The 26,013-nt window shown below is 48.0% G+C and overlaps 1 protein-coding gene across 9 annotated transcripts in view; it reads right to left on the bottom strand.

Moving 5' to 3' along the window:
* Nucleotides 1–26,013, bottom strand: part of PTPRT (protein tyrosine phosphatase receptor type T) — a 943,168-nt gene that overhangs the window by 556,620 nt on the left and 360,535 nt on the right. For all 9 annotated transcript variants that reach the window (XM_081096943.1, XM_081096945.1, XM_081096948.1 and 6 more), the window contains exon 6: nt 10,768–10,942. In XM_081096943.1, the coding sequence (XP_080953069.1) occupies nt 10,768–10,942 (175 nt within the window). The remainder of the gene's footprint in view (nt 1–10,767; nt 10,943–26,013) is intronic.

Here is a 26,013-nt window from a genome sequence, read left to right as displayed (position 1 = left end):
AGCATCAACCTATGAACCAGGAGGACATGGTGTGATTCCCGGTCAGGGTACATGCCCAGGTTGTGGGCTCGTGGGACGTGAAGGAGGCAGCCAATCCATCAGTCTCTCTCATCACTGATGTATCTCTCTCTCTCTCTCTCTCTCTCTCTCTCTCTCTCTCTCTCTCCCCCTTCCTCTCTGAAATCAATAAAAATATATTTAAAAAAATAAACAGCACAACATGAACATAACAAACCCCACTGTTTCCATTGGGAACCCACCTCCCAGTTGCTGAGAGACTTTTTTTTGGCATCTGCCTCCTGCTTATTGCTCTAGCTTTTATGCACAAATATGTTGCCATGATTTCTTCAGGGGGATCCTATCTAAACAATGGGTGGTACTTGTTTTTGAAATGCAAAATGCTTTTACTCTGCTCTCTCCCCACATCCCCAGTTGGAGTCACTGGGCTCCACTGATAAGTGAAGTGATCTGAGTTGAAGAGGTGGTGTGTTGGGGGAGTCTGGGCATAAGGACAGACCCAGGCCAGCTGGGCTGACTCAGACAGTTCACCTGGACATCTGCGTCAAGCATCAGGTCCTCCAGGAACCAGAGCCCAGGCCAGCCCCTACCAGATATTCTGCCCTCCCCTTCCCTCACATATGGCTAGTGTCCCTACACTCCCATGGTTCCTGGGCTCCACAGCCACAACCTAGGCCAGGGGTCGGCAAACTCATTAGTCAACAGAGCCAAATATCAACAGTACAATGATTGAAATTTCTTTTGAGAGCCAAATTTTTTAAACTTAAACTATATAGGTAGGTACATTGTTATTAACTTAATTAGGGTACTCCTGAGGCTTAGGAAGAGCCACACTCAAGGGGCCAAAGAGCTGCATGTGACTCGAGAGCCACAGTTTGCCGACCACGGGCCTAGGCCATCCCAACCCCTTTTCTTCCCATAAACACACACTGCCTGCCCTCCCATGTTATTCTGGAATTTGTAGGTTCTACATCAATTAATAATGGTTAGGAAGAGATACTTTATCTTTTTTTTAAAAAGCAACACCTGACAAAAAAGGATAATTTTCCAGATTTTGGGCTGTACTGAAATTGGAGTTTTGAGCCCAGTATTAGTGGCAGAGGGAAAAAGTATCTTCTCATCTCCTTTGAAGTAGGTTAGAAAGTTTTCTAGCCTGGAGAGCTTGCTAATGACTTCTCTTGATCCAACTTGTATTAATTAGTATAAAGCTAGCTGCTGTAACAAACCCCAGGGCATCGTAGCTTAACAGAATAGTTTATGATTGTTTAAATAACAGGCCCGATTCATGGGCAATTTTTCTCCACAAAGAGATGCAGGAACGCAAGACTGGTATTTTGACTCTGTCACCTTCTAGAGCTGTCTACACTCATCCAACCAAAGAGGGAGAAGGGGATGTGGAGAATGACTCCCTACTTTTTTAACCACTTTGGCTCTCAAAAGACCTGCAGTCCTTCTGCTCACCTTCCTTTAAGAACAAATCACATGGTCCTACTGAGAACAAGGCCGGCTGGGAAATGTAGTCCCTGGTTAGGCAGCTGCTCCTGAATCATAACTCCACGTAGTGGAAGGGGAGGCTCGTGTGTTTGGTAGACACGGAGCAGCTTTATTGGCCTGGGAGTTAGCAGGAGCATCACATTCCCAGCACTGCGTGCTCCTTTTCCTGGGGCTCCGTGGGTAGTGAGAAGACAGAAGGCAGGAGGCCCAGAACCACCAGTCAGCATAAACCAGTCAAATGCGAACTTTCCAGACAGAGAATGGGCCTCAAGGAAGCTGAATCCCTTCTTCATGGCCACACACCTAGCTCTACCTCCTTTCTCCCACACCCCACGCCCCACCTGGCCAGAAGCCCACAGGATTACACATGGACACGAGAGCATTAGAGACACAGATACCTCCCACGGGAGGAGCTCTGGGTCAGGGTTTCTCGACCTCACTCAGCCCAGTCAGTGGCCTTTGGTGCTGGATAATCTTCTTGATGGAGCCTGTCCTGTGCATCAGAGGGAGGTCAGCAGCGTCTCTGGCTTCCACTCTCTATGATGCCAGTACTTCCCTCCCAGCTGTGACCATTCAAAAGCCCTCCAGGCATTACCAAATGTCCCCTTTGGGACAGGATCACCCTCAGTTAAGGACCATGGGGGTAGGCAGAGGCTGTAACATTTCAGAGTGAACTGGTCTCCAGTTGGGGGACAGAGGCAGTGACCTGGAGCATCCTTCCGAATCTGGGGCCCCCGGTTTCACAGAGTCTGACTGAGCCTGAAACTGAGGTCCTCAGAAGCAATATTCTGTGCGTATCTGCCACAGAATCGGACATTATGGAAAATCAGCATTAGAAGAGCCAGAAAATAGTATCAATCACAGGAGGAGAGACAAGACCTCGGGCAGTGAGACCCTAACGAGGCTGGGTAACCAGGCCTCAGCATCCTCCCCAGGTCCAGAACACGCGAGGATGAAATGGAATCCGTGTGGAACATCCAGGGCAGTGTCTGGCATGCAATAAATGGCCCACAGTGTTAGCTAACTCCAGCCCTCACAGCTCATTCCATACCCCAGATAATTCTTCCATTTGAACACAGGAGGGTAATGTTCCAAGTGAATGAGAATTTAATGCAATTGCTGTTTGATTTAATTTCCAAATGCGCTAAAAGTGTGAATGCAACACATCAGCTTGCCGCTGATGAAGAAGTCAAAATAATTCAAGGAAACCAATACTCGTTAGGTTTTATTTATCCACGTGTACGCTTTTTCAAAAATAAGCTGGTCTTTGTGCCCCTATAGAACACAAGATACATATGTATCTCCTGGTTCTCCCTCTCCCAACACACACACACACACACACACACACACACACACTCTCTCTCTCTCTCTCTCTCTCTCTCTCTCTCTCTCTCTCTCTCTAGTTGTTTCCCACGTTCCTCCCATCTGTCCTTTGTCTCTTCCCAGAAAAAGCTAACGGTGACATCATCCAGGAGTCAGGAGTCAGGGGCTAGGACTGGCAGCTGCAAATGTGGGGCTGAGAGAGATGGGCGCAGACGTGCATCAACATATGGGCAGCTCCTTGTTCACAGAGGATGGACCTACCCATGGCCCCTGTCCTGAGTCATAATGAGGGAGCCATGAAATGATGCCCCCAATTCACATAGCTAAGACGGGGAATAACCAGGTTTGAACCCAAGACCTCTGAGCTGCAATCTATTTGAATGGCAGCCGTGGTTAAAAAACAAGTGATGTCACCCATGAATAAAAGCTATGACTGAGGAAAGATAAAAAACCAGATCCCGATCATCAGGACATTTTTCTACAGAGAATGAAGCTTGCAGAGCAGATGAAGACGCTGAGGTTTCCCTGAAATAGTATCTGCCAGGAAAGCCAAGGTCAGGCATGGAGTGGGAGGAGGAGGTGGCTAAGTCTGACATGAAAAGGTGTTAACCGTCTAGATGTGAGTGGGAGCAGGTTTACTCCAGTGGGCAGGACTCAGGGGGGACAGGGAGGGCTCACCCCGAGGCCAGCCTTCCCTGGCAGGCATTAAAGCAAGTCCAGCGGTTTTCAATCCACCATCAGCATGGCAACGTGGCAGACTGGATAAGAGGATGGCGACGGCAGTCACTTGAGACCCCCACATTGCAACCAGAGCATGACAAAAAAGGCCAGAGGAGGGACACAGGGCATTACAAAGCTTCCAGCTTCCATAACTAGGACAAACATAATGAAGAAAAAATACATGAAGGAAAAGACAGGCGCCCATAAAGGAGACGCAACGTGTTTAAAGGTAGGAGTTCAAGCAACAATGAGAAGCTTAGAAACAGGAAGACATGAAGAGGAGTGGAAGATGCTATTGCCTCTGTGAAGCGGGGACTTGAGACCTTTCCACTGGATAGAGCAAACGGTTAAGTCCCTTTGATAAGCCAACTACCATCCCAGGTGTTGTGGGCCCAACAGTGTCTTCCTGCAAGAGGTCATGGAATACACAGACCTACATGACAACGGCAGGCAGTGGGAAGAGCGAGGAAGAAACCACAGAACAGGACCCCGGGGTGGAGTGACAAGAGGTAGGCATGGGAGCTGTTTCAGCTAAAGGTGGCCAGGGGAGACTCCCTGAGAAGCTAATGTCTGAGCACAGATCACAGTGAACAAAACAAATGAGCTGCATAATTACCTAAAAGAAAAACATTTCAGGCAAAGAGGGAACATCAAGTGCAAAGGTCCTGAGGTCAGAACTATTCTCAATATGGTTTGAGGAAAAAGAAATTGGCCAGTGTAGCTAGAGAAGAGAATGAAAGGACAGTTATGGGGATGGGGAGGTCAGGAATCAGACAGATCTAGAGACCATGTTAGGAAAGCTGTACTTCATTCTGAGTGTGATAGGTTTTGAGCAAAGAAGTACCATGATTTAACTTGTTTTCACATTATCACTCAGGCTGCTGCATGGAGAACAGACCTCAGGTGGGTAGGAGTGGAGGAGGGGGGAATCGGCAGAGTCTTTCAATTGAAAAGGGCAGGGACGGGGCAGGATCCTGCGCAGTGATCAGCAAACTGCCCTGGCCAGGGAACCAAATCCAGTCCTGCGTCCATTTCTGAAAATAAAGTTTTATTGGCACACAGCCACACTCATTCATTTACACACTTTCTATGGCTGCTTGTGCTACAGCCACAGAGTTGAGTACTTGGAACACAAAGCTGAAAATACTGTACAGGACTCCCATGCCTTGTACAGGAGGTTTGCCAACCCCTGGATGTAGAGGTGGCAGAGTGGCAGGGTTCTGGGTAGACTAGGAAGCGGGGTTTACAGGGCAGAGGCCAGATTCCAGCCAGGCTCTTTGTGTGTGCGTGTAGATAAGCAAATGAGAATTGATGGACTGCAGCAAAATTATACTTAGACCGTGAAACAAGGAAGGGCATAGAAGAAGCAGCAGGAGAGCCCAGGCTGGGCTGCTTTCACTCACTGAGAAGTCAGGGAAAAGGGGGCCCTGGAGACAGGTTCAGGGGGTTAGTCCAAGACGAGCTGCTGCTGCCCATTGCTCCCCTGGTTGCAAGTCTCATGGGGACCTTTAGAGGTTAGGGGATACGTGCCTGTGGGGGAGGGAGAGGGAGAAGGGAATGGCACGGGTGTACTCCCTGGAGGGAGAGCACCCAGCCCAAGCTTTTTTCCCCAAGCCTGCTCTCAGCCTGCTGAGCAATATGGCTCCCACCTCCAGCCCCCCCCCCCCCACACACACACCCCAGAGTTCTGTCTTCTGAGGGTTGGCAGAGAACAGGGATGGGCGGATGCTCCAAGTCCAGTTCTGAACTGGACTCCAGGGCTGTCCAGGGTGGCTGCTGGCTCTGCCTCTTCTCCAAGCACAGTGTTCCCTACGGCTGCTCCCACTGATAAGGTGGTGGACAGCAGCCCGGTCCCCTCAAAGGCTGCAGCTGCCACAGGATCCCTGGAGCAGGAGCTGCTGTATCCCACTTCCGCCTCCCAGGCCTGAGCGCAGGCCAGCTTCCCTGTCATGTCTGAGCCTCGATGCCTTGGGCTTTCTCCAGAGCCCCAGGAGCTCCCCTCTGTGTCCTGAGCAATGAGCCAGAAGTGCCAGGAAGTTACTGCCCCAATGAACGGTGGAGGTGAGCGTACAAATACCCCGACTCCATCGAATGTGCCCCCAGCACTGAGCTCTAGATGCCCTCAGTGGTCACTTGCTTGAAAATGCCCCTTTAAGGACTGCCCTGCTCCCTGTCTCGTCTGTCTATTCCCCAAATAAACCTCTTACACTGGAGTCCCTGCCGAATCGGCTTCTGGAGGTCCCAATCCCATATGCCTCTGACCTTCACTCCTCTTCAAACAGAGGCAATGCCTTTCTCCACAGCCACGGCCTGACAGTGACTTTCCACTGGGCACAGGAAGGACCAGGGAAGAGAAGAGATGGATGCAGAGGTCCAGCCTCAAGAGAGTGTGTGTACCGCTGTCGTGGACCATGGATGGAGGGCACCATCCGAGCCCTCTGACTTCCACAGAATAAAGCTCCAACTCTGCTCTTCAAATGCCCCCTCTGCCTACATTCCCAGCCTCAAACATCCACCCACTCACGTCTCACAACTGTGACCCAGGCTGTCCAGCGTGGATGGGACCACTCTTAGAAGCCTTCCGACACTCCCCAACTGCATCAGCTGTTCCACCCTCTGTTTTTCCTCAGCTCACACCTGTTTACAGGGCCTCCCATGTTGGATTTTGTAATAAATGTGGTATAAGAAAGAGCATGACCTGAGGCACAAGCAAGTCTAGGTTTAAATCCTAACTCTGCCACATACAGGCTGTGTGATGTTGGGAAAGTTACCTAACCTCTCTGAGTCACCATTCTTTCATTTGTACAAGGGAGATACTAACAGCACGTATAGCAAAGAGTGGTTGATGGGATTAGTAAGAGAGTGTAGCAGGTGCCAGACACAAACCAGATGGCCATGCATTATAGGTTTGTATCACTCTTTCCAGTACACGATGAGCTTATCACACTACCTGACACATCACTCAGTAAACTATTACACAAATGAACACAGGGACAAGTCAGCTACTCCAGCCATGAAATCTCCAACCCAGAGGCTGGAAACTCAAATGCCTAAAGCAATTAGACTAGTTATGTGAGCCAAACAGGCCAAGAGTGGGCAGTGAGCGAGTGTGAAACACACGCCCCAGAATGGAGCGGCCACACTTACCTACCGGTGCAGGCTCAAAGTGGCCAAACCTGATACTATTTCAAGAGGGATTTAAATATTAGAACTATATTTTTTAATTTTTTTAATGAAAAACAAGACAGTGCAACATAAATGAAGCATTTCTGAAACTGATTTTGACCAATATGCTGCATTTGATGGCATCAACTCCATTTCAGAGGAGGAAAGGAGAGAGACCTGCAGATAACTAAATCTAAATCTCTACAGTACAGCTTGCCATTCCTTTAAGCAGGACAAGGAAACATGAACCACCTACTCGAGTATCACGCCTTATTATGACAGTAAAAGATGATGATGGACAGTGACAGCTGTAACTGCATGCGTGTCCACTTTGTGCCAGGACCTATACATATAATGTCTTCCCCTCATAAGGACCCAATTAAATATATTCACCCCCATTGAACAGATGAGGAAATTGAGGCCCAGAGAGAATACAGGATCTGAGGCCAGGACGGAGACTGGAAGTGTGGTGGCATCCAAATCCCTACGCCTGAAACTACCCAGCTGCCCTGGCAGGAAGTCGCATCATTACTTAAATCCGAACATCTGACTCAGCAGCAGCATTAGATTTCTTCTGGGCACTAATCTGCATACTGATAACAGGGCTCTGGGCCCATGGAAGGTTGTTAAATGGAGCCGGGAGCCCGATTTAAAAATCACTACCCATGACACATTGTTTTTACATTAAGGAATTTTCATCAGGACCACGTCCGTCTGCATCACTTTGATCGAAGAGAACTCCATCCTTGGGATAACTTAAGATGCCTTGAAATCAAAGAGAATCGGAGACCAGGAATGAGAGAGAATCAGCACATTTGTGAACACTGGTCTGAAACAGGTAGGTCAAGGGGCCGGATTGTCAATTGAGCAAAACCTCAATTACAGAGCAATCTAATATATACCCAGGTACGTTATCACAACTCAATAAACAGCCCTTCAGAATTAAGTAATTCCAATTTGCTTTCATTTCGATCTGTGTGTTGCGCTGAGCATTTGATATCACCTGCACTCAAATTAGGCGGCGTCTTCTGAAGCACAGAGGCTCCCAGTCCCAGGATAGCACGTTAGCCGTGAGCAAGGCTGCCCGAACCATGCCTGTGCATGAAGCGACAGAGACGCAGGCTGGGCCTCACTGCTTGGCCCAGTGCAAGAACCTGCTGTGAACGCCATCAGAGTGGCCGCCAGATCCTGCCACCCCCCGGCACAATGACTTCCCAACCCCGAGTTCTGAATGAATGATGCCAGGTGGAGTGGGGCCCACGTGGTCAGAGGCAGAGCTCAGGCAGGAACAGCCACTTTTCCTTTGTCCCAGATTTCTGGCTCAGTGATGGTGGAGACGGGAGCAGGCTAGGGAGTCTGACCTAGTGTGGAATCCACGACCCAAATGTTCCCAAGCACACATTGGGTCCACTTTGTATTTTCTCCCTCCTTTCATATGCTCAGCACACGAGTGTACGGGGAGAGAGCTCTGGTCCCCACTTGGCAGAGGAAGCCTTAAATGATTGCGTCAAGGCCACACAGATAGCAATCAGCACCTGGGTCAGGTGTCCAGCTTCTACCTTCCCACCAACTGCATGTAAAAAGGAAGAAAACACATGGAGGAAGGGGGGAGGGGGGGAAATGAGCGCTAAAAAAGTGATATCCCATAAAGGATTCCATCAAGGTGTAATCAGAAGGGACCCGGTTACAGGGAGCACCTACCTGTCATCGCCATTGGAAGGAGACTGGGAAGGAGGCTACCCAGCACCTCCCTTAAAACAGCAGAGAGGGCTGCAGGTGAGGGGTTCAGAGCAGCAGTGCCTGCTGGCTCTTGTTCACAAACGTGGCCAGCGCACAGCTCCCTGCAGGCGGAACTCTGGCCCAGGCTGCACAGCCAGCCGAGGATCGATCACTTGTCCCCTCAACCCCTGCCACCCCACCAAATAAAGGCAACGATGGTCCACCATGGGACTCACATCCTGTCCCAAAGTTCTCTGCATTTGGCCTTCCAGACCCCTCCCCCACAACTGGGTTCCATCCCCCTGATGTGAAAGTGCAGAATGCGACACTCGCTCTCTCGGTCATTCACTCCCTCTCTCAGGGCCAGCGCTGTGCCCGGCATGTGGAAAGTGCGGGGAGCATGACAGGACACAGCCCGCTGTCCCACGGGCTTCTATTCCGGTGTGGAGGGCCACCGCACAAAAGGTATAATGAGCTCCAGGGGGAGAGCTCAGGAAATTACATATTCATTGAGTACCTGAAAGGCCTGCAAAGGCCACTTGTCACACAAATCAATCTATTGGCACCAAAAAACCCGAAGATAGGAGCCTAATGCAATCAAAATGTGGTTTCTTTTATATGGTAATGGCACTCAATATAAACGATTTTGAAGATGATTTTTTTTTCCCCTCTTGGTTGTTTTGTCCATGACTGCCTAATTTGTTGAACTTCAGCCTAAGTGTTCACCGCATTATGGTGATGAAATGAATTCCTGCTGAGGCCAATAATCCATTCACTCATCCATCATTCAACAAAGGTTTTAAGGGTGAGCCTGCTGATACGAAGGATCGTGCAGGTCCACACAGTCAAACACACGGTTTCATACGGATGTGGTTCTGGTGCTCAGCACTTGGACCAGGCTCTCCGCTAAGCTCCGGGGGCTTACTCTGAACCAAGATGCCCCTCCTTTCACAGAGCTTATATCCTGAAGGATGAGACAGGAAATTACCAGGAAACCAAGGAAAACTGTAATGTTGAAGTGTGATGTTGCTATATAGAAAAAGAGACAGGGTGATGTAAGAATGCAATCACCAGAATGGGGGGCCAAGGAAGCCGGGAGTCAGCCATGTGAACACACATAGAGTCAGGACAGCCCAGGAGAGAGAATCCCAGACTGCAAACCCCAGTCTGGCCCAGGACAGGCCACCAGTTCCATGGGGCCAGCAAAGAGAGGGCAAGGGTTTCATACCAGCCAAGGAAACACACTCAGGAGCCTTCTGGGGGAGCGGGGGTGATCATGCTGTTACCTTCAAACACACCAGGTACCATTCCACAGCTAACACAAGCAGAACAGCTTCATTATTTCATCCACTAAATTATGCTATATTAAAATTTTAATCGGTGAACGTAACGCTGGGAAACGAGTACATTCATATGCTGCTGTTGCCAGTGTAACGTGTCAAACCGTTTCTTGCAGAAGCAATATTGCAAAACAAAGATAATCCATAACAATGCTCATATTCTTTGGCCCACCAACTCTACCCCCAGGGAATTTATCCAAGGGAATAATCCTGTTCAATAGAATAAAAATGTTCTCTTCTGAGGAACACCGTTGAGGAGTTCATTGTTGCACGCACAGAGGAAAGATGCACAAACAAAAACACCTGGAATTACCTAAAGGTGTACAAACAGATTTGAAAATACTCGGTGACCCACTGGATGAAATAGCACACCGCCATTAAGCGCCACAACGAAGATTACACAGCCCCCCAAGGATAAGCGGGACACCCAGCTCCTTGAGCAGCAGAAAGGGAAGCAGTGAGAATACTGCACTAGAGGTGTATCAGTGCTACGTCAAGGGGAACAGGAAAACTGAAAAGAATGAAGTCAAGGCCAGTGGGGCGAGGAATTACTGATTTCAAAAGTCCTTCCAAAATACTGCCATTATATCATGTTTTCAATTTTAAAAAATCCCCCAGAAATGACTGTATTCTCTGAACGCTTCAACAAAGTGCCACCAACACACAAGGACGTGGATTCTTCTAACTTTAAGTGCAACACGAAGCGGAATGCGGAGATGCCTTCTACGTTCCATATTCCCAGACTTTAACATATAGATCCTACAAGTAAGACCCAACTCTGAATAACAAGGCAATAGTGCATGACTTTACCACATGTCTCTCTTTTCGGAGGGGGAGGTGGGATTGGAAGTTGTGTCTATGGCTCCTGAATGAGAGGAGGAGAAGCAGCGGAGGAGCAAAGGCCCCTTCATCCCTCCTTTGCAGGGGTTTAGCCAAGAAACCCTCGCGCACCCACGGGCTGGGGAGAGGCAGGGCTGGTGGCACTCACCTTTCACGATCAGCTCAGCGTAGTTGGACACGCCAGAGCCACCGTCCGAGCGGATCACACAGCGGTATTTGCTCACACTCCGCTGGGCAGTGTCCGCCACACTGACCGTGGCCGAGAAGCGCCTGTGGTTGACCACGCGGGTGACCATGAGCGCGGTGTCCCTGCCGTTCCATTGCTGCAGGACAGAGGAAGGGAGAGGAGAAATCATATCATCAAGTGCTCCCAGGTGACCTGGAGCCTGGAGGCTCCACCCATCCCACGCCCTGGAAGGCTGTGGGGGAGGGGGGAAGGCGTGGCTTTCCATCATAAGGAGTTTCCATGGCTGGTTGATTCAAGAATAAACATTGTTGCTGAGCTGATTCAAGAGGGCAGATGAGAGTGGGCACAGGCCGCTTCTAAACACCTGGCTCCTTGCTCAGCTTGCACTTGGGGGTTGGCACTTAGCCCCGTAACCTTCCTCCCATTTTCCTTCACCTCTTCTTTTTTTAATATATTTTATTGATTTTTTTTTTTTTTTACAGAGAGGAAGGGAGAGGGATAGAGTTAGAAACATCGATGAGAGAGAAACATTGATCAGCTGCCTCCTGCACAGCTCCTACTGGGGATGTGCCCGCAACCAAGGTACATGCCCTTGACCGGAATCGAACCTGGGACCTTTCAGTCTGCAGGCCGACGCTCTATCCACTGAGCCAAACCAGTTAAGGCTTCCTTCACCTCTTAAGCAGGATCCACACAGTTCCTCCAAAGGGAGACACAGATTAGTAAAAACCCAACCCATGAAGTGATCAAAAACAGCCTGGCCCCCACTGGTGTCCTGGTACCCCGAACACAGGCTCTGAGTCCCACCCACCAAGGACCATCCTGGCCCCAGGGTAGAGTATGGACGGGGACTTTTCAGCACCTCCCCTCCGTGGCATATGCTCTTTCCTCTGCCTGGGATCTCCTGTGTCCCTAGGGATACTCCCTCTCCCTTAAAACCCAGTTCGGCTCATCAGGTTCTCAGGTAAGTTCCCCCAACTGTCACACCACCTTCAGGGAGCTAGTCACTCTGTGTGTGTGTGGCACAAACTTCCCACTGTGTCCTGGGAGCTCCCAGAGAGCGGACTTTGCTCTTTTCATCTCCAGCACCGTGCCAGGAAAGCTCTCGACAAGACAGAATCAAGGTGACTGCACAAGTGTCTTTGCCTTTACCCTCCTGAACTGTAGGGGTGACATTCTGAGTTTGAATGAGATCCTTTTACAGCAGCAGGTTATAAAAACTGGTAACACACACAGGGAAAAAACACAGGCATGAAGATGCAGTTTGAGTATTTACTAAGCACCCTGAATCTCCTTTTTAATCCTCACAGACTTGCTTGAGTGTCTATTATTGCTGCTCTCAGAACTCGCATGGTGGCGAAGTTAAGTAAATATGTGGAGCAAATAAGTCCCTAATCCAGGGTTTCCAACTTCAAGCCGAGCATTCTTTTCACTCAGGCCTTCTCCTCACAGCCTGCCTTCATTTAAATATTTTTCCCAAAAGTAAAATTGAGTGTTTTAATGGTCTGGTTGGATTTAGGAAAGCCTTGTGATTTATTAGTTCCCCCATGCCCCCAAGTCTTCTTCATTTCCTGCACAAAGAAAACAGTTCCACCACAGGCACGGCCCACTTTCATCCGTGTTGTCTTCCACCGCCCCCGGGGGAGGTGTCAGGGCTGGGACACCAGAGAGGGTGGAGCCACCTTGCAATGGGTGGGGCCCGGTGATTGAGGTGGGACCGCAGGGGAGGGCAACGAGCAGGAGGCCAAGGACTTGCTACAGACTAGACAGGTTGATTGGAGCTGATAGTGACTTACTCTTTGGCATTCTCTGGACTTTATGCCTCAACCATGTATTGTCTTTATACTTGAAAATAATAAAAGAACTGGTATTTTTAAAAAGCCATGGCAGTATATGAGGTAGTCACAAGCCCCTCCCATACCAGAAACTGAACCAGATGATTAAAAAAACAACAGAAGGAAATGGGAGGGGAAGGAAGCTCATTGGGGCTGAACCTGCCAACCACCTGCCTCGGGGCACAAGTAGAATCAGACAATGGAGAACCACCCAGGCTCCAAGCACATCTCCCTTCCCAAAATAGTGCAGAGAAAGTGGAGCAAATTCTGGAAAATTGCAGGGATGTGCCCTGATTTGAGGAAGAGTTGGCCAAATGTAGAGGAGGGCTGGGAAGAGATGGAGACGCCAAAGAGCCCATTCCGCCCCCCCCCACCCCCCCACCCCCGCTGTTGCGCAAGGCTCTGCAGGGCCACCCACCGTGGCGGATACAATGGAGTGAGTGATGGGTGGAGGTCGTCTAAACTGACTTACTCAACAGCATGGACACAGTTTTCTTTCTTTTTTTAAGCTAATGGTGACTATGCACTGTTACGGGCTGTGTTACATGCCTTCCCATTAATGCCTCACCAAAGCCCTTGAGGTGGGCGCACATCGTCTGTACACATGAGGAAGCCGAAGCTCGAGGAGTGACACCGCAGGCCCAAGTTTGCACAGCTGGGAAGCGGCCCAGCTGGGATCCAAATGCAGGGCATCGGCTCAGAGCCCGTCCTGAAACACCACCGGTGTGGCTCTAATGTGGGGGTCACTACTTCCCCATCACTCACCCCCTGGAGCCCCCCATTCCCAAATGTGGGACAGTGTGAGCAACGGGTGTGGGGGTGTGACCAGGATCCACCGATTTTGCTATCCATTCCTTCGCTGAGGGCCAAAAACAAGGACAATGACAAGGCGTGGAGGGCGGGGTGCTGTGTAGAAGGTGGAAGGCAAATAAGCAGAAATGTCCCAGCCAGACAGCTCAGGAGACACCGACTTTTCCTCAGGCTTTTCCGTCCCAGGCTTTGAACAGCTAAGAAATCCAGAGGATAAAAAAGGAGAAAACAAGAGTGATATTGACACATGGGCTCTAAGAAACAGGAGCTGAGAGGTGAGTGGCAAAGGAAATGTACCAAAAAAGAAAATAAACCTAGAGAAGATAAGGGAAGAATTACAGGAAACAAACAATGCCGGCTGCAGAATTCAAAGGGCATTTGAAGTGGATGAGTCGCAGGACCGACGCCGCAGAAAACCAGCGACCTGTGACCAGGCTTGAAAAACAGAACCCAGAAGCCAACAAGCAGAGATGAAAGAAACTGGAGAGACGGACTGATGAAGAAAGCGGAGACCAGACAACTAACCACCACACGGTAACGGGTGTCCTAAGGAAGAGAGCCGAGTGAAAGGAGCACAAATCGCATCCCAAGAAATACCAGGTCACTGTCCTGCACTAAAATAAGACCCAAGTCTTCAGCCTGAAATGGCCATCCACTTGATAAAATTTATGAAAACCATAACAACTGAAGTATATGTTCATAAGAATATGGACTAGTGAGGATAAGGAAGATAAAAATATAATGTGCCAAAATAAATACATAAGCCAATCTATGTAATAAAAACCCAGTGGTTGTAACGCCATAACGACCAAAGACCAGTCACCATGAGGTGCATTGATGGGTCCCACGGCACTGGTGGGACTTGATGCTGGGTCCCTCGGCGAGCCGGGTCTGGGTCTCACGCGATTTCACGCACTGAGCCTCTAGTCTGGTATAAAACTCCTCGTCTGCAATTGTTTCCAAATCTAAGGCATCCCCTCCTGGATATGCTGGTCCCTCAGGGGCCACAGGGAGTCTCGGGAGACTACAGTTATTTAGATACTTGTAAGAGGACAGGGCTGGAGCTAGGGAAAGACAGGACAGGAACTGATCGTCAAACACGCAATCAAATGTTCAATTTGTGCACACTTGGGCGGGCAATGTATTCGCTGAGCGTCAGTTTCCTCATATATGCAACGGGTTGGACCCCGGTGTCTATCTGACAGAGTTATTATGACGAATGAATGAGAAGGCGTGTGGAACACTCAGCACCTGAGGCATAGTCTGGCATTAGTGGAGCTCTCAAATGAACATGAAATTAGCTGCACAAAGTGGGGTGAGCAGGAAAACACCCCCCAAAGATGTCCACATCCGAATCCCTGGAACCGGTGACTGTGTCACCCCCCATGGCAGAAGGGGCTGGGATTAAAGACCTGGAAGTTACCCAGGTGGTCCCAGTACAATCACCAGGGACCTTGGGTGTGAAGGAGGGAGTCAGAGGGGACAGAGACAAAGAAGACGTGGTGACAGACACAGGTCAGAGAGACAGGATGGAGGGCTTGCAGACGGAGGACGGAGCCAGGAGCCACGGCATTCGGGCAGCTTCCAGGAGCGAGGGAAGGGGCGGGAAGGAACACAGCCCAGCCGACACCTTGCTTTCAGCCCAGCAGAACCCAGCTCTGACCTCTGACCTCCAAAACCGGAAGGTAATACATCTGTGTTGTTTTTAAGCCACTGAGTTTGTTTAATTGTTATATCAGCAATAAGAAACTAAAGCAAAGAGCAAAGGGCTGGTTAAGTACAAAACATTCATTTTTCACATGTAGTTTAAATTGTATTTTGATGTCTCCTCCAGTATGATTTACTTTTCTTCTTAATGATGTCATACCCAGCCGGATCAGAGAGGATTAAGCACGTCCCCCTGAACGATTCACATTTTTCTGTCTAGCTCCCGAACCACTGGCCTTTCTCCCATCGAAGGATAGGAAATTGCAGGTTGTCTTATAAAATCTCTAGAAAACAGGCCTTTTGATAATCACACTTGTCATATTGGGAGCAGGCAGCAGCAGGACAGGGACGAGCAGGAGGGCCCAGCGCCACGAGAGGAAACAGTGCTGTGATGGACTGTGGGCAAGGGGAAATGAAGGGCAAGTTCAGAGAGACGAGACCGGACAGAAGGTCAAGGCAGATGCAGTCACTCAGGAATCCAGAAATAGAGATCAGGAGGCACTCTAGAAGATCAGCGGTGGGGAGAGGCCCAGTAGAGTGAATGTGTAAGGAGCACAAGTCCCAGCCACTTTCTCAGCCCCAGACAGAGGAACTGCAAGGGGAGAACGCAAGGGGAGGGGTCATTAAGCAGGAAAGAACTCAGAAACCCAGGCCCATAGGCAATGGAGCAGGTTTGCATGGACACAGGGAGGCAGAGAGCAGTGGCTATGCCGGGAGCTGAAACAGGACCACAGCCAAGAGACAAGGTGGTGGCAAACCTTCCCAAACAAGACATCAGTGCCATGTAAATGCACAGGAATGCGAATGTGGGGATGCCAGGAAAGAAGGGAAGTCCAAGTCCTGGGAAAAGCCAGAGAGAAGCATGACATGGGCGATGCAGAGGGAAGATTCCTTCTTAGGCCCGTGTTACCACTCTGGTTTGTTGGAAATTTTCTTCTGGCTCCTGAAATCCTTTTCAGACATACGTATATCTTTGCTCTGAAATTTCAGGGCAGGGTTCCTTTCCTCTGTGGCAAAGTCTTTCAGACCTAGGTCTGTTGTTCTAAATCCGAATCATCTTCTAGCCCAGTGGTTCTCAACCTTCTGGCTCTTTAAATACTCCTCATGTTGTGACCCAACCATAAAATTATTTTCGTTGCTACTTCATAACTGTAGTGTTGCCACTGTTATGAATTGTAATGTAAATATCTGATATGCAGGATGGTCTTAGGCGACCCCTGTGAAAGGGTCTTTCGACTGCCAAAGGGGTCGCGACCCACAGGTTGAGAACCGCTGTTCTAGCCCCTCTGAGTCTAGGAGCCAACTGAGCAAATGCCCCAGTGCCTCAGCTCAGGCTCCCTGACGCAGGGTCTGAGGCACGGTACTTACTGAGAGCTCTCAGGAGATGGGGTGCAGGAGAGGGCAAGGCGAGGAGCTCAGCAAGGGTGTGGTCCAAACTGGAATCCAGAGCGTGGAGCAAACCACAGGGCTGATCCCACCTTGAAGCAAGGAGCCAGCATTTGAACCCCATGGGAGTCAGGAATTGGCCCTGGCCTTCCAAGTTGGGGGGAGAAAGAAAGTTTGAATTTGACCCAGGACACGTCTCGGGGGGAAGTGGGAGCTGCGAGCCTTGAGCAGCCAAGAGGCACAGTGCCCAGGGTTAGGGGCACTAAATCATAAAGAATACTATCACACCTGGCCAGCCGGCGTGGCTCAGTGTTTGAGTGTCGACCTATGAAACAGGAGGTCATAATTTGATTCCCAGTCAGGGCACATGCCCGGTTTCCGCCTCAATCCCCATTGTGAGGCGTACAATGATTCTCTCTCATTGATATTTCTCTCTCTCTCTCTCCCTTCCTCTCTGAAATCAATAAAATATATTTTTTAAAAAAACTTAAGCCGAAACCGGTTTGGCTCAGTGGATAGAGCGTCGGCCTGCGGACTGAAAGGTCCCGGCTTCGATTCCGGTCAAGGGCATGTGCCTGGGTTGCGGGCATATCCCCAGTGGGAGATGTGCAGGAGGCAGCTGATCGATGTTTCTCTCTCATCGATGTTTCTAACTCTCTATCTCTCTCCCTTCCTCTCTGTAAAAAATCAATAAAATATATTTTTAAATAAATAAATAAATAAAATAAAAAAACTTCAAAGAAAAACCACTGGTAGCATCCCTCTCACTCAGCACCCTCTGTCTGCCTCCCCCTACAGGATGTATACAGGGGTGTCCTGAAATCCAGTGAGCCACTGCCTTCTTGGCTGGTAGTCTGCTCTGAAATCTATGTCTTTAAAAACTGGGGCAAAGCTGACCTCCACAGAACACTGACAGGGTAGGGGAGCTGAGCACCCCTGAAATAACCCATCTTCCTCTGAAAAGGCACCCTGTCTCCCACACATAGCATCCCATAACTGGGTTTGATAAATGTATTAATGCAATGAGATTTGTCTGAGCACTTATTTAGTACAAGTCACATTGGCGAGGGCTCAGTCTGTGCTTGGCATTGTGTTAGCTGGCTCACATGATAGAATTCACTTGACGCTCTTAAAATCCCTAGGCACGTGCTTTGCAAAGGGTGGTTCCTGGGCCAGCAGCATCCGCATCACCTGGGAACTTGTTAGAAATGGAAATTTTTAAGAGAATTCCTGGGCTGCTATCCACTTGCAGATGTTGCTGATTAGGCTCAGTAGCCTGAGATTTGTTTTCCCCTTTCCTTATTCTATTATGGATCACACTGAAAATGTACTCATTATTTAACAAAACAGAAAATGAGAGAGAGTAGCGTGTGGAAAGTATAATTTGTGCCCAGAGGAATTTACAGGCTGGGTGAAGATTCCAACAAACAGCATAAAGGGTAAAACATAAAGTCGAGTAAGTACTGAAACACCAAACTTCCTGGAGGAAAACAAGGCTGGCATGGAAAGGGCAATGTTCTCAGAAAGATCTAGAGCAGTGTTTCTCAAAGTGTGGTCACGAGGCCCCCTGCATTGGCACCCCTGGGAACGTGCTGAAATGCAGATTCTCAGGCTCCGCCCCTGACCTAATAAATCAGGAACTCAAGGGGTGGGGTCCCATTTTTTGTTTAAACAGAGGCTCTTGGTGATTCTGATGCATGATAAAGCCTGAGACAAGTCCTATTAATACTCCTGCTTTACAAACGCAGAAACTGAGGCAGAGAGGTCAAGCAAAGACTGTTTCCTTTGCCCAAAGGCTCTGTCTGCTTGCCTGGCTATGTGCGCCCCCCCCCCCCCCCCGCCCCGCCGGGGGGCTGAATCTGCCCAGAAGGCGAACCTTTTTCCAACTCACCCCTCCAGGGGACACATGTGTTCTCAATTGAAAAAGGCACTTTACAGTTGACTCAATGGCCTTGTTCTCTCTTTTTTTCTTTCTCCTCTTGAATCTGTCTCCTTGAAAATAAGTTGAATTCCACCTTCCCATAGTTTGTAGTGTTTTGTGTGGAATAAACTGTCTTGGTCTGAAAGCACACTCTTTGCAAGAGCAGAGGTCGCAAGCACCCGCACTTGAATATGCCTGACCCTAGCACACGTGCTTCCTCCCACCCCCGGGCCTCCCATCCCCGGGCCCTCATCTTCAGGATCCTCCTAGAGCAGTGGTTCTCAACCTTGGCTGCACATTAGAATCACCTGGGAATCTTTTTAAAATCCTAATTTCTGGGCCTCATCCTCCGGAAATTCTGTTTCTTTGTTACTAATCTTGTGGCCCCACCCCATAACAAAGAAACAGAATTTCCGGAAGATGAGGCCCAGAAATCAGGGTTTTAAAAAGATTCCCAGGTGATTCTAATGCTCAGCCAAGGTTGAGAACCACTGTCCTAGAGAGAACAACAAGAGAAGCACCTGATGCCCCGGAGAGTCTGCTGTTTTCATGGGACCCGATTAGCGATCAAGGTATCTTGTAACAGCCTCGCCGGTTTGCAATTCCCCATCCTCTCTGCTCTTGTGTGTCATGACATTACTCCCTTCACAAAGAGATAAGACCGAGCCGGTAAAAATGACTGTCATTATTTCAGAGAGAGCATGCAGGCTTGTAATTGATTTACAATCGGCAGGAGGGAAGCATCATGGTCTTTAATAAGAGGGAACCGTGTGCAACAGAACATTATGCCTGTTTTACAGGCACTGTTCTAATACAGGGTCCTTCCTGGAAGCCTTCCAGGATTTAAAAAAAAAAAGTAACCCCAGACTGTTCGCTCAGTGGTGAGCGTCAGCCTATGGACTGAAGGGTCCTGTGTTCAATTCCAGTCAAGGGCACATACCTCAGTTGCAGGCTCGATCCCCAGCTCTGGTCAGGGCCAGTGCAAGAGGCAACCAATAGATGTGTCTCTCTCACATAAATGTTTCTCTCTGTCTCTCCCCCTCCCTTCCACTCTGTCTAAAAATCAATGGAAAAAATATCCTCAGGTGAGGATTAAAAAAGAAAAAAAAGAAAAGTAGAATAAAGCCCAGCATTTGCAGCTGGAATTTGTTCTAATTGCTCCAGAAATCTCCTGGCTAGATAATATTTAGGTAAAATTCCCACAATTCGTTTGTAATGAATATTCTTTTCACTTTGAGTCACACTGTTTCAAAGGCGTTGACATTTAGGAACTCGCTAGAGCCTGGCACTTTGATTCTCTTAAGACCATATTTGTGCCTCTTTGGCAGTCTCTAGAGAATTGCTTTTGATTATTCTTTATTAAAAGTTAAGAGAAACCTAAGTGGACATAAATCATTTCTGATTAGCTGTGCTGAAGCGCTCCCAAGGGCCCACTGCATGCTTGGCTGGCTGCTCACTGGGGGTTGATTTCTGGGTCCACAGTTCCTGCGGAGTCAGGAGGGTCCTGGCATCAATCCCCAGGAGCCGAGCCGTAGCTCTGAGCCACGAGGACGAGCAGGTGGTGAAGGGCCTGCCCACCTGCCATCTCCCAAAGTGGCACAATCTCCCTTTGACTCTTTCCAGTTCACCTGACAGAATGCTCTCAAAGGCCACGTCTTCCTGGAGCACTTACCTGGTAGGCGTAATCCTGCCCTCTCTCCCTCCTCCCACCCCCCAGCCCCCGGTAGCCTGGCCACATTTGTAATGAAATGTTTAACTCTGTGATTAGTTGCTTAATGTCTTCCAGAAGGAAAACTCTGAGAGCAAGAAGCAGGTCAGCCTTGCCCAACACTCTCTCCAAGCTCCTGTGCACTGTGGCCTCGATGAGCTAGAACCAAGACCTGAAATGTGTAAACGGAGGATGGGCAGAGGGAAGATACTGATGAAAAGGTCTGAGAAAGTAAGGGAGGGAAGAACGAGTGGAGAGGGGGGATTTCCAGGTCAGAGTAGGTGAGGGTGCTCAGAGATGAGCTGCACGGGGTGAGGAGGGGGGAGGCATCCAGAGCAGATGGATTTGAGAGAATGCATCCTTCTAGAAATCCAAAGCCCCGGGATTGTTCTAAAGGGGCTGTTTTCTCATGTGAAAAGAAGGAAAGACAAAGCATGGGATGATGGTGCCATGGCTTTGTAAATACACCAAAACCATCAAATTGTAGACTTTCGGAACTAATGGTTTGTACATTATATCTCAATAAAGATAATTAATAAAAGGAGGCTAAAAAATGGTGATGGATTAAGTGGATGCGGCACAGTTACGCTCCCAGGTCCAAACTGGAGTTACAAATAAAATACAGAAAAACTTACTGAATACTCAACAGAAGACTCACTAGAGAGAACCTGATAATCGAGGACCAAAAGTGGAGACGGCATGGAGGCTGGTAGGATGGCGGAGGCACGAAAGGGCTGGTGGGGCCCTTCCAGACAGCAGCTGAAGTTCCAGAGAGAGATATCTCAGCTGTGGGGGGTTGCCACTGAGAACTCTGGGGTCTAATTCCTGAGCGGGGCTCCTGCAGAGAGCACCAGAACTGAGAAGGTACCCACATTGTATCTGGCTGTGAAAAGCAGCAGGTAGCTGTCTGCCAGGGAGGGATGGCTGGAAATTCAGGCATCCTCTTAAAGGGCCAACACAAAAAATTCCCTGTGGAGCCACCCACCTTGTGCTCCGGCAGAGGGACAGCAGAGTGGACTGGAGCTGGGTGAGCAGAAGCGAGGATCGAGGACTCTGGGGTTTGAGCTGAGAAGGCAGACTCCAGGGTTTCCTGAGCTGAATCTGAATCATTCCCTCACACTGCAAAGGTCATCTTTCTCGCACAGACAATTGCTATTATAGGTGGCATTACCTGGGGGGAAGACAGCTGGTCCACCCTATTGGAAAACACCTTGCCCCTTTAGGAGACTGAGAATAACAATTAGCCTCCAGGCAGAAACAATTACCCCACCCTACTGAAAAAACCTTGCCACACCTGTGGGCGATTGCCTGCGAGCAAATCAAGAGGAATCCTATCAGTCTGCAGCCTGATCTAATTAGTCAGAAACAGCTTATGACTCTGTCCTGCACTAGAGATTGAGCGGTGTAGCAGATCTATAATACATAGTCACAAACCCAGACAGACAGCCAAAATGAGGAGACAAAGAAACAACCCACAAATGAAAGAACAAGAGAATTCTACAGAAGAAATTAATGAAATGGAGATAAGAAATGTATCTGAAACAGACTTCAGAATAATGATGGTAAAGATGCTCAACAGCATGAGAAAAGATATAGTAACTATGAAAAAAGAACAGTCAGAAATAAAGAATGACATGGCACAAATAAAGAACACACATGAGGGAATACACAGCAGATTAGGGGAAGCTGAGGATCAAATCAGTGAATTAGAAGACAGGGTTGAAAAAATCAATCAGAGAACTAAAAAGAAAAAAAAACAATTAAAAAACAGTAGGACTGCTTGAGGGAGCTGTGGGATAAAGTGAAATGTAACAATATTAGAAGAGCAGGTGTGTCATAAGAGGCAGGAAGGGAGAGAGGGATAGAGAACGTGTTTGAAGAAATAATGGCAGAAAACTTCCCTAACCTGGTGAAGGAAAAAGTCAAGTACAGGAGGCACAGAGAACCCCAAGCAAGAAGAATCCAAACAGGCCCATGCCTAGACACATCATAATTAAAATGCCCAAAATTAAAGACAAAGAGATAATCTTAAAGGCAGCAAGAGACAAGCAAACTGCCCTAACCCATTTGGCTCAGTGGATAGAGTGTCGGCCGGTGGACTCAAGGGTCCCAGGTTTGATTCCGGTCAAGGGCATGTGCCTTGGTTTCGGGCACAAACCCAGTGGGGAGTGTGCAGGAGGCAGTTGATCGATGTTTCTCTCTCATCGATGTTTCTAAGTCTCTATCCCTCTCCCTTCCTCTCTGTAAAAAATCAATAAAATATATTTTTAAAAAAAGAGACCTAGGGCGGAGGGATGAAATGGGCACATATGTAATACCCTTTGTAATACTTTAAGCAATAAATAAATAAATAAATAAATAAAAATTAAAAATAAAAAAATAAAAAAAGAGACAAGCAAACTGTTACCTACAAAGGAGCTCCCATAAGGCTCACACCTGATTTCTCATCAGAAACTCTATAGGCCAGAAGGGAATGGCATGAAGTACTCAACGTAATGGCAAGCAAGGATCTGAAATCAAGATTACTATGTCCAGCAAGGCTATCATTCAAATAGACGATCAAATAAAGAGCTTCCTGGACAAAAAAAGGCTAACGGATTACATCACCACCAACCCAACACTATAAGAAATGCTAAAGGGACTGCTGTAATGAGAAGAAGAAACAGAGAGAGAAACATAGACGTACAGAATTAAAATGGCAATAAACAAATACCTATCAATAATAACTTTAAATGTAAATGGATTAAATGCTCCAACCAAAAGACATAGGGTAGCTGAATGGACACAAAAACATGATGTAACTATATGCTATCTACAAGAGACCCACCTCAGAACAAAAGATGCACACAGGATGAGAGTGAAGGGATAGAAAAAAATTTTCCATGCAAATGGCAAAGAAAAAAGATAGTAATAAAAGATTGGGGTTTCCCAAGACAGGGTCCCTCAGCTATGACACCAACCTACTGTATACAAGCCCCACCTTGATCCACCCCTACATCATCCCTACAGGACCTGGGGGACAAAAACAAAAGAAAACAAAACAAAACTGTTGCAAACATGAAACTCACGCTGCTTGAGGTGGGTGAATTACAAAGTAGTTTGTCTCTGACCCAGGAGACTCACATCTCCTGCCAACATCTATGAAACTCACAGCCTAACTCATAAGCCTGCAAATGAGGTAAATCTCAGGCCCCTTCATTTTGTTGAGAGATGACATCATTGAATCAAGAGGGCAGGAAGAGCTGGGCAGATTGGTTCAGTGGATTGAGCGTTGTCCTATGCACCAAGAGATCGCTGGTTCAATTCCTGGTCAGGATATATCCCTGGGTTCTAGGCTGGGGCATGCAGGATGCAACTGATTGATGTTTCCCTCTCATTGATGTTTCTATCTCCCTCTTCCTTCCTCTATCTCTAAAATCAATAAAAACATATTTTTTAAAAAACATTTAATTAAAAAGAGGACAGGAAGAGTTTCAAGGAGGGAGCATCATCAAATACTAAAAGAATCAAGTAGAAGGATGGATAATAATAAGATATAATAATCACCACCCTTGGCTTTAGCAACAAAGAAAACAGTGCTCTTCATGAGGGCCGCTCTGGGAAGAGGTGGGAATTGAAGAAAGCCCCACCGCAAGTGCAGCCATCACATTTAATAAATGTGGCTGAGACAGGAGAAGAGAAGGAAGAAGGCAACCGGAGGGGAGTAACTTGAAAAATATTCCAGGGGTATTTTTATTTCATTGACTATGTAGATTTGAGAAACTCAACTCTATTTAAGTATCTAGTACAGTGCAAATGAGAGGCATGTCAGTATGTGCTAAACAGATGATTACTTTAATAGAAAGCCATCTGTATGGAAAGAAAGGCTGGAGTGGTGACACAAGGTGACAGGCCCAGGAGGTGGGCGTGGAAGGGTGAGCCCAGGACTTAGGAATATGACACATGCAACACTCCAACGCTGCCTCTACCAGGCACGACCTGGGTTACTCTGACCTGTGCCACTCATCTACCCCCTAAGGCTCAGCCCCCTCGTCTATACGACGGGTTAGACATAAGATCTACATGAAATACAGGTTATGAGAATGAAATACATCATATGTGTGACCACTCAATAAACACCAGCCGGAATGAGTATTATTAATTTATCATTATTGTTTAGCTATGGCGTGACCACTAGATTTTCAACAGAAGTCCAACAGTGCAAGGAACATCCGGTACAGGTGCAGAAGGAGGAGCTGCTTCCAGAACACTCACAGCCCTGGGAGCCAGCGCTAGCCCTGCGGGGAGCGAGAAAACGGGTTTCCTGGGAGACTGGGCTGCAGCAAGGATGAATGTATCCTCTTATCTCCTCAGCCTGGTGCAGCTGCTGTGCATCTGATGCGCTCATGAGGCAGGATCCTTTTCCTGCCAGGTTAGGGTGTGCAACCTGCTCAATGCCTGTGATTCGTCTGAACACATACGCGGCTCTTGCAGAGATCTGTGCAGAACATTTGGACACATGGTCTTATTTCTGGGACTCTTCAAATGTTATTTGTTGTAAAAACCCCTGGAGGAGCAAGTCCTTTGTAGGGATGCCTGCAAATTAGTCCTGCAGTGGGGCTGATAGGGTCTCCTCTGGAACCTCTGAGAAGCGTGAGCAAGGCCCCCATGGGCCACGGTCTTCCATAAAGACCAGGTGATACAGGAAATATTCCTAAATCCCCCCATGGATGAAGAGTAGCTGATGGACCCGGCTGGTGTGGCTCAGTGGTTGAGCATAGACCCATGAACCAGGAGATCACAGTTCAAGTCCCAGTCAAGGCATATGCCTGGGCTGCAGGCTCAATCCCTTCGTAGGGGGTGTGTAGGAGGCAGCTGATCAATGATTCTCTCTCATGATTGATTTTTCTATTTCCCACTCCTCTCTCTGAAATCAATAAAAACATGGTGTGTGTGTGTGTGTGTGTGTGTGAGTGTGTGTGTGTGTGTGTGTTTTACAAAAAGAGTAGCTGATGGTGGCGATGAGGGTGTGGGGAAAACCCAAGGGTCATTTTACCTGTAGCCTCAAGAGGGGGCGGGGGCCTGTGCTACCCCCACTGAGGAATGAGCTACCCCAACACCCTGCTAAGGCTTCCTGCCATCCTTAGAGTATCCTTGACCATTTTTCTCATTTTAATTGCATTTTTCTATTTATATTAGTTATCCAAAACTCATTTTAGTGTATGTAGATAAAATGGAAAAGAATAGAGATGAAAATAAAAAGCACGCAGTACAGCAGTTCCACCACATCCATGGGGGATGAGTTCCAAGACCCCAATGGATATTTGAAACTGTGGATAATATCAAACCCAATATACACGATGTTTCTTCACAGATACAGATCTTTTTACTCTCAGGAAGCACTTTATGGCTTCTCTCTGGCATATTCGAATTGTCAGCATCACTGCTCTGGAGCTTTGGGGTCATTATTAAGTAAAATAAGTGTTATTAAACGCAAGCACTGTGATACTGTGCCAGCCAATCTCATAAACAAGGTGGCTACTGAGTAACAGGTGGGGCAGCGTATAGAGCATGGACACGATGGACAAAGGAATGGTTCATACATAGCCTGTGTGGGACAGAGCAGGAACGCTTGAGATTTCATCACACTGCGCAGAAAGGCATACTAATTAACACAAATGAATTGTCTGTTTCTGGAATTTTCCATTTAATATTTTAGGACCACTGTTGACCACAGTCAACTGAAACTGCATATAGGAGGGACTGCTGTATATGTTTGCTCATAAAAATGAATACCTTGAACATATAAATTGTTTTTAAAACTTGCTCTTTTCACCTAAATACATACGGTGGCAATGTCA

The sequence above is a fragment of the Myotis nattereri genome (genome assembly GCF_964212035.1).
Source record: "Myotis nattereri genome assembly, chromosome: 8".
Taxonomy (NCBI): Eukaryota; Metazoa; Chordata; class Mammalia; order Chiroptera; family Vespertilionidae; genus Myotis; species Myotis nattereri.
This window is presented reverse-complemented; position numbering and strand designations above follow the sequence as displayed.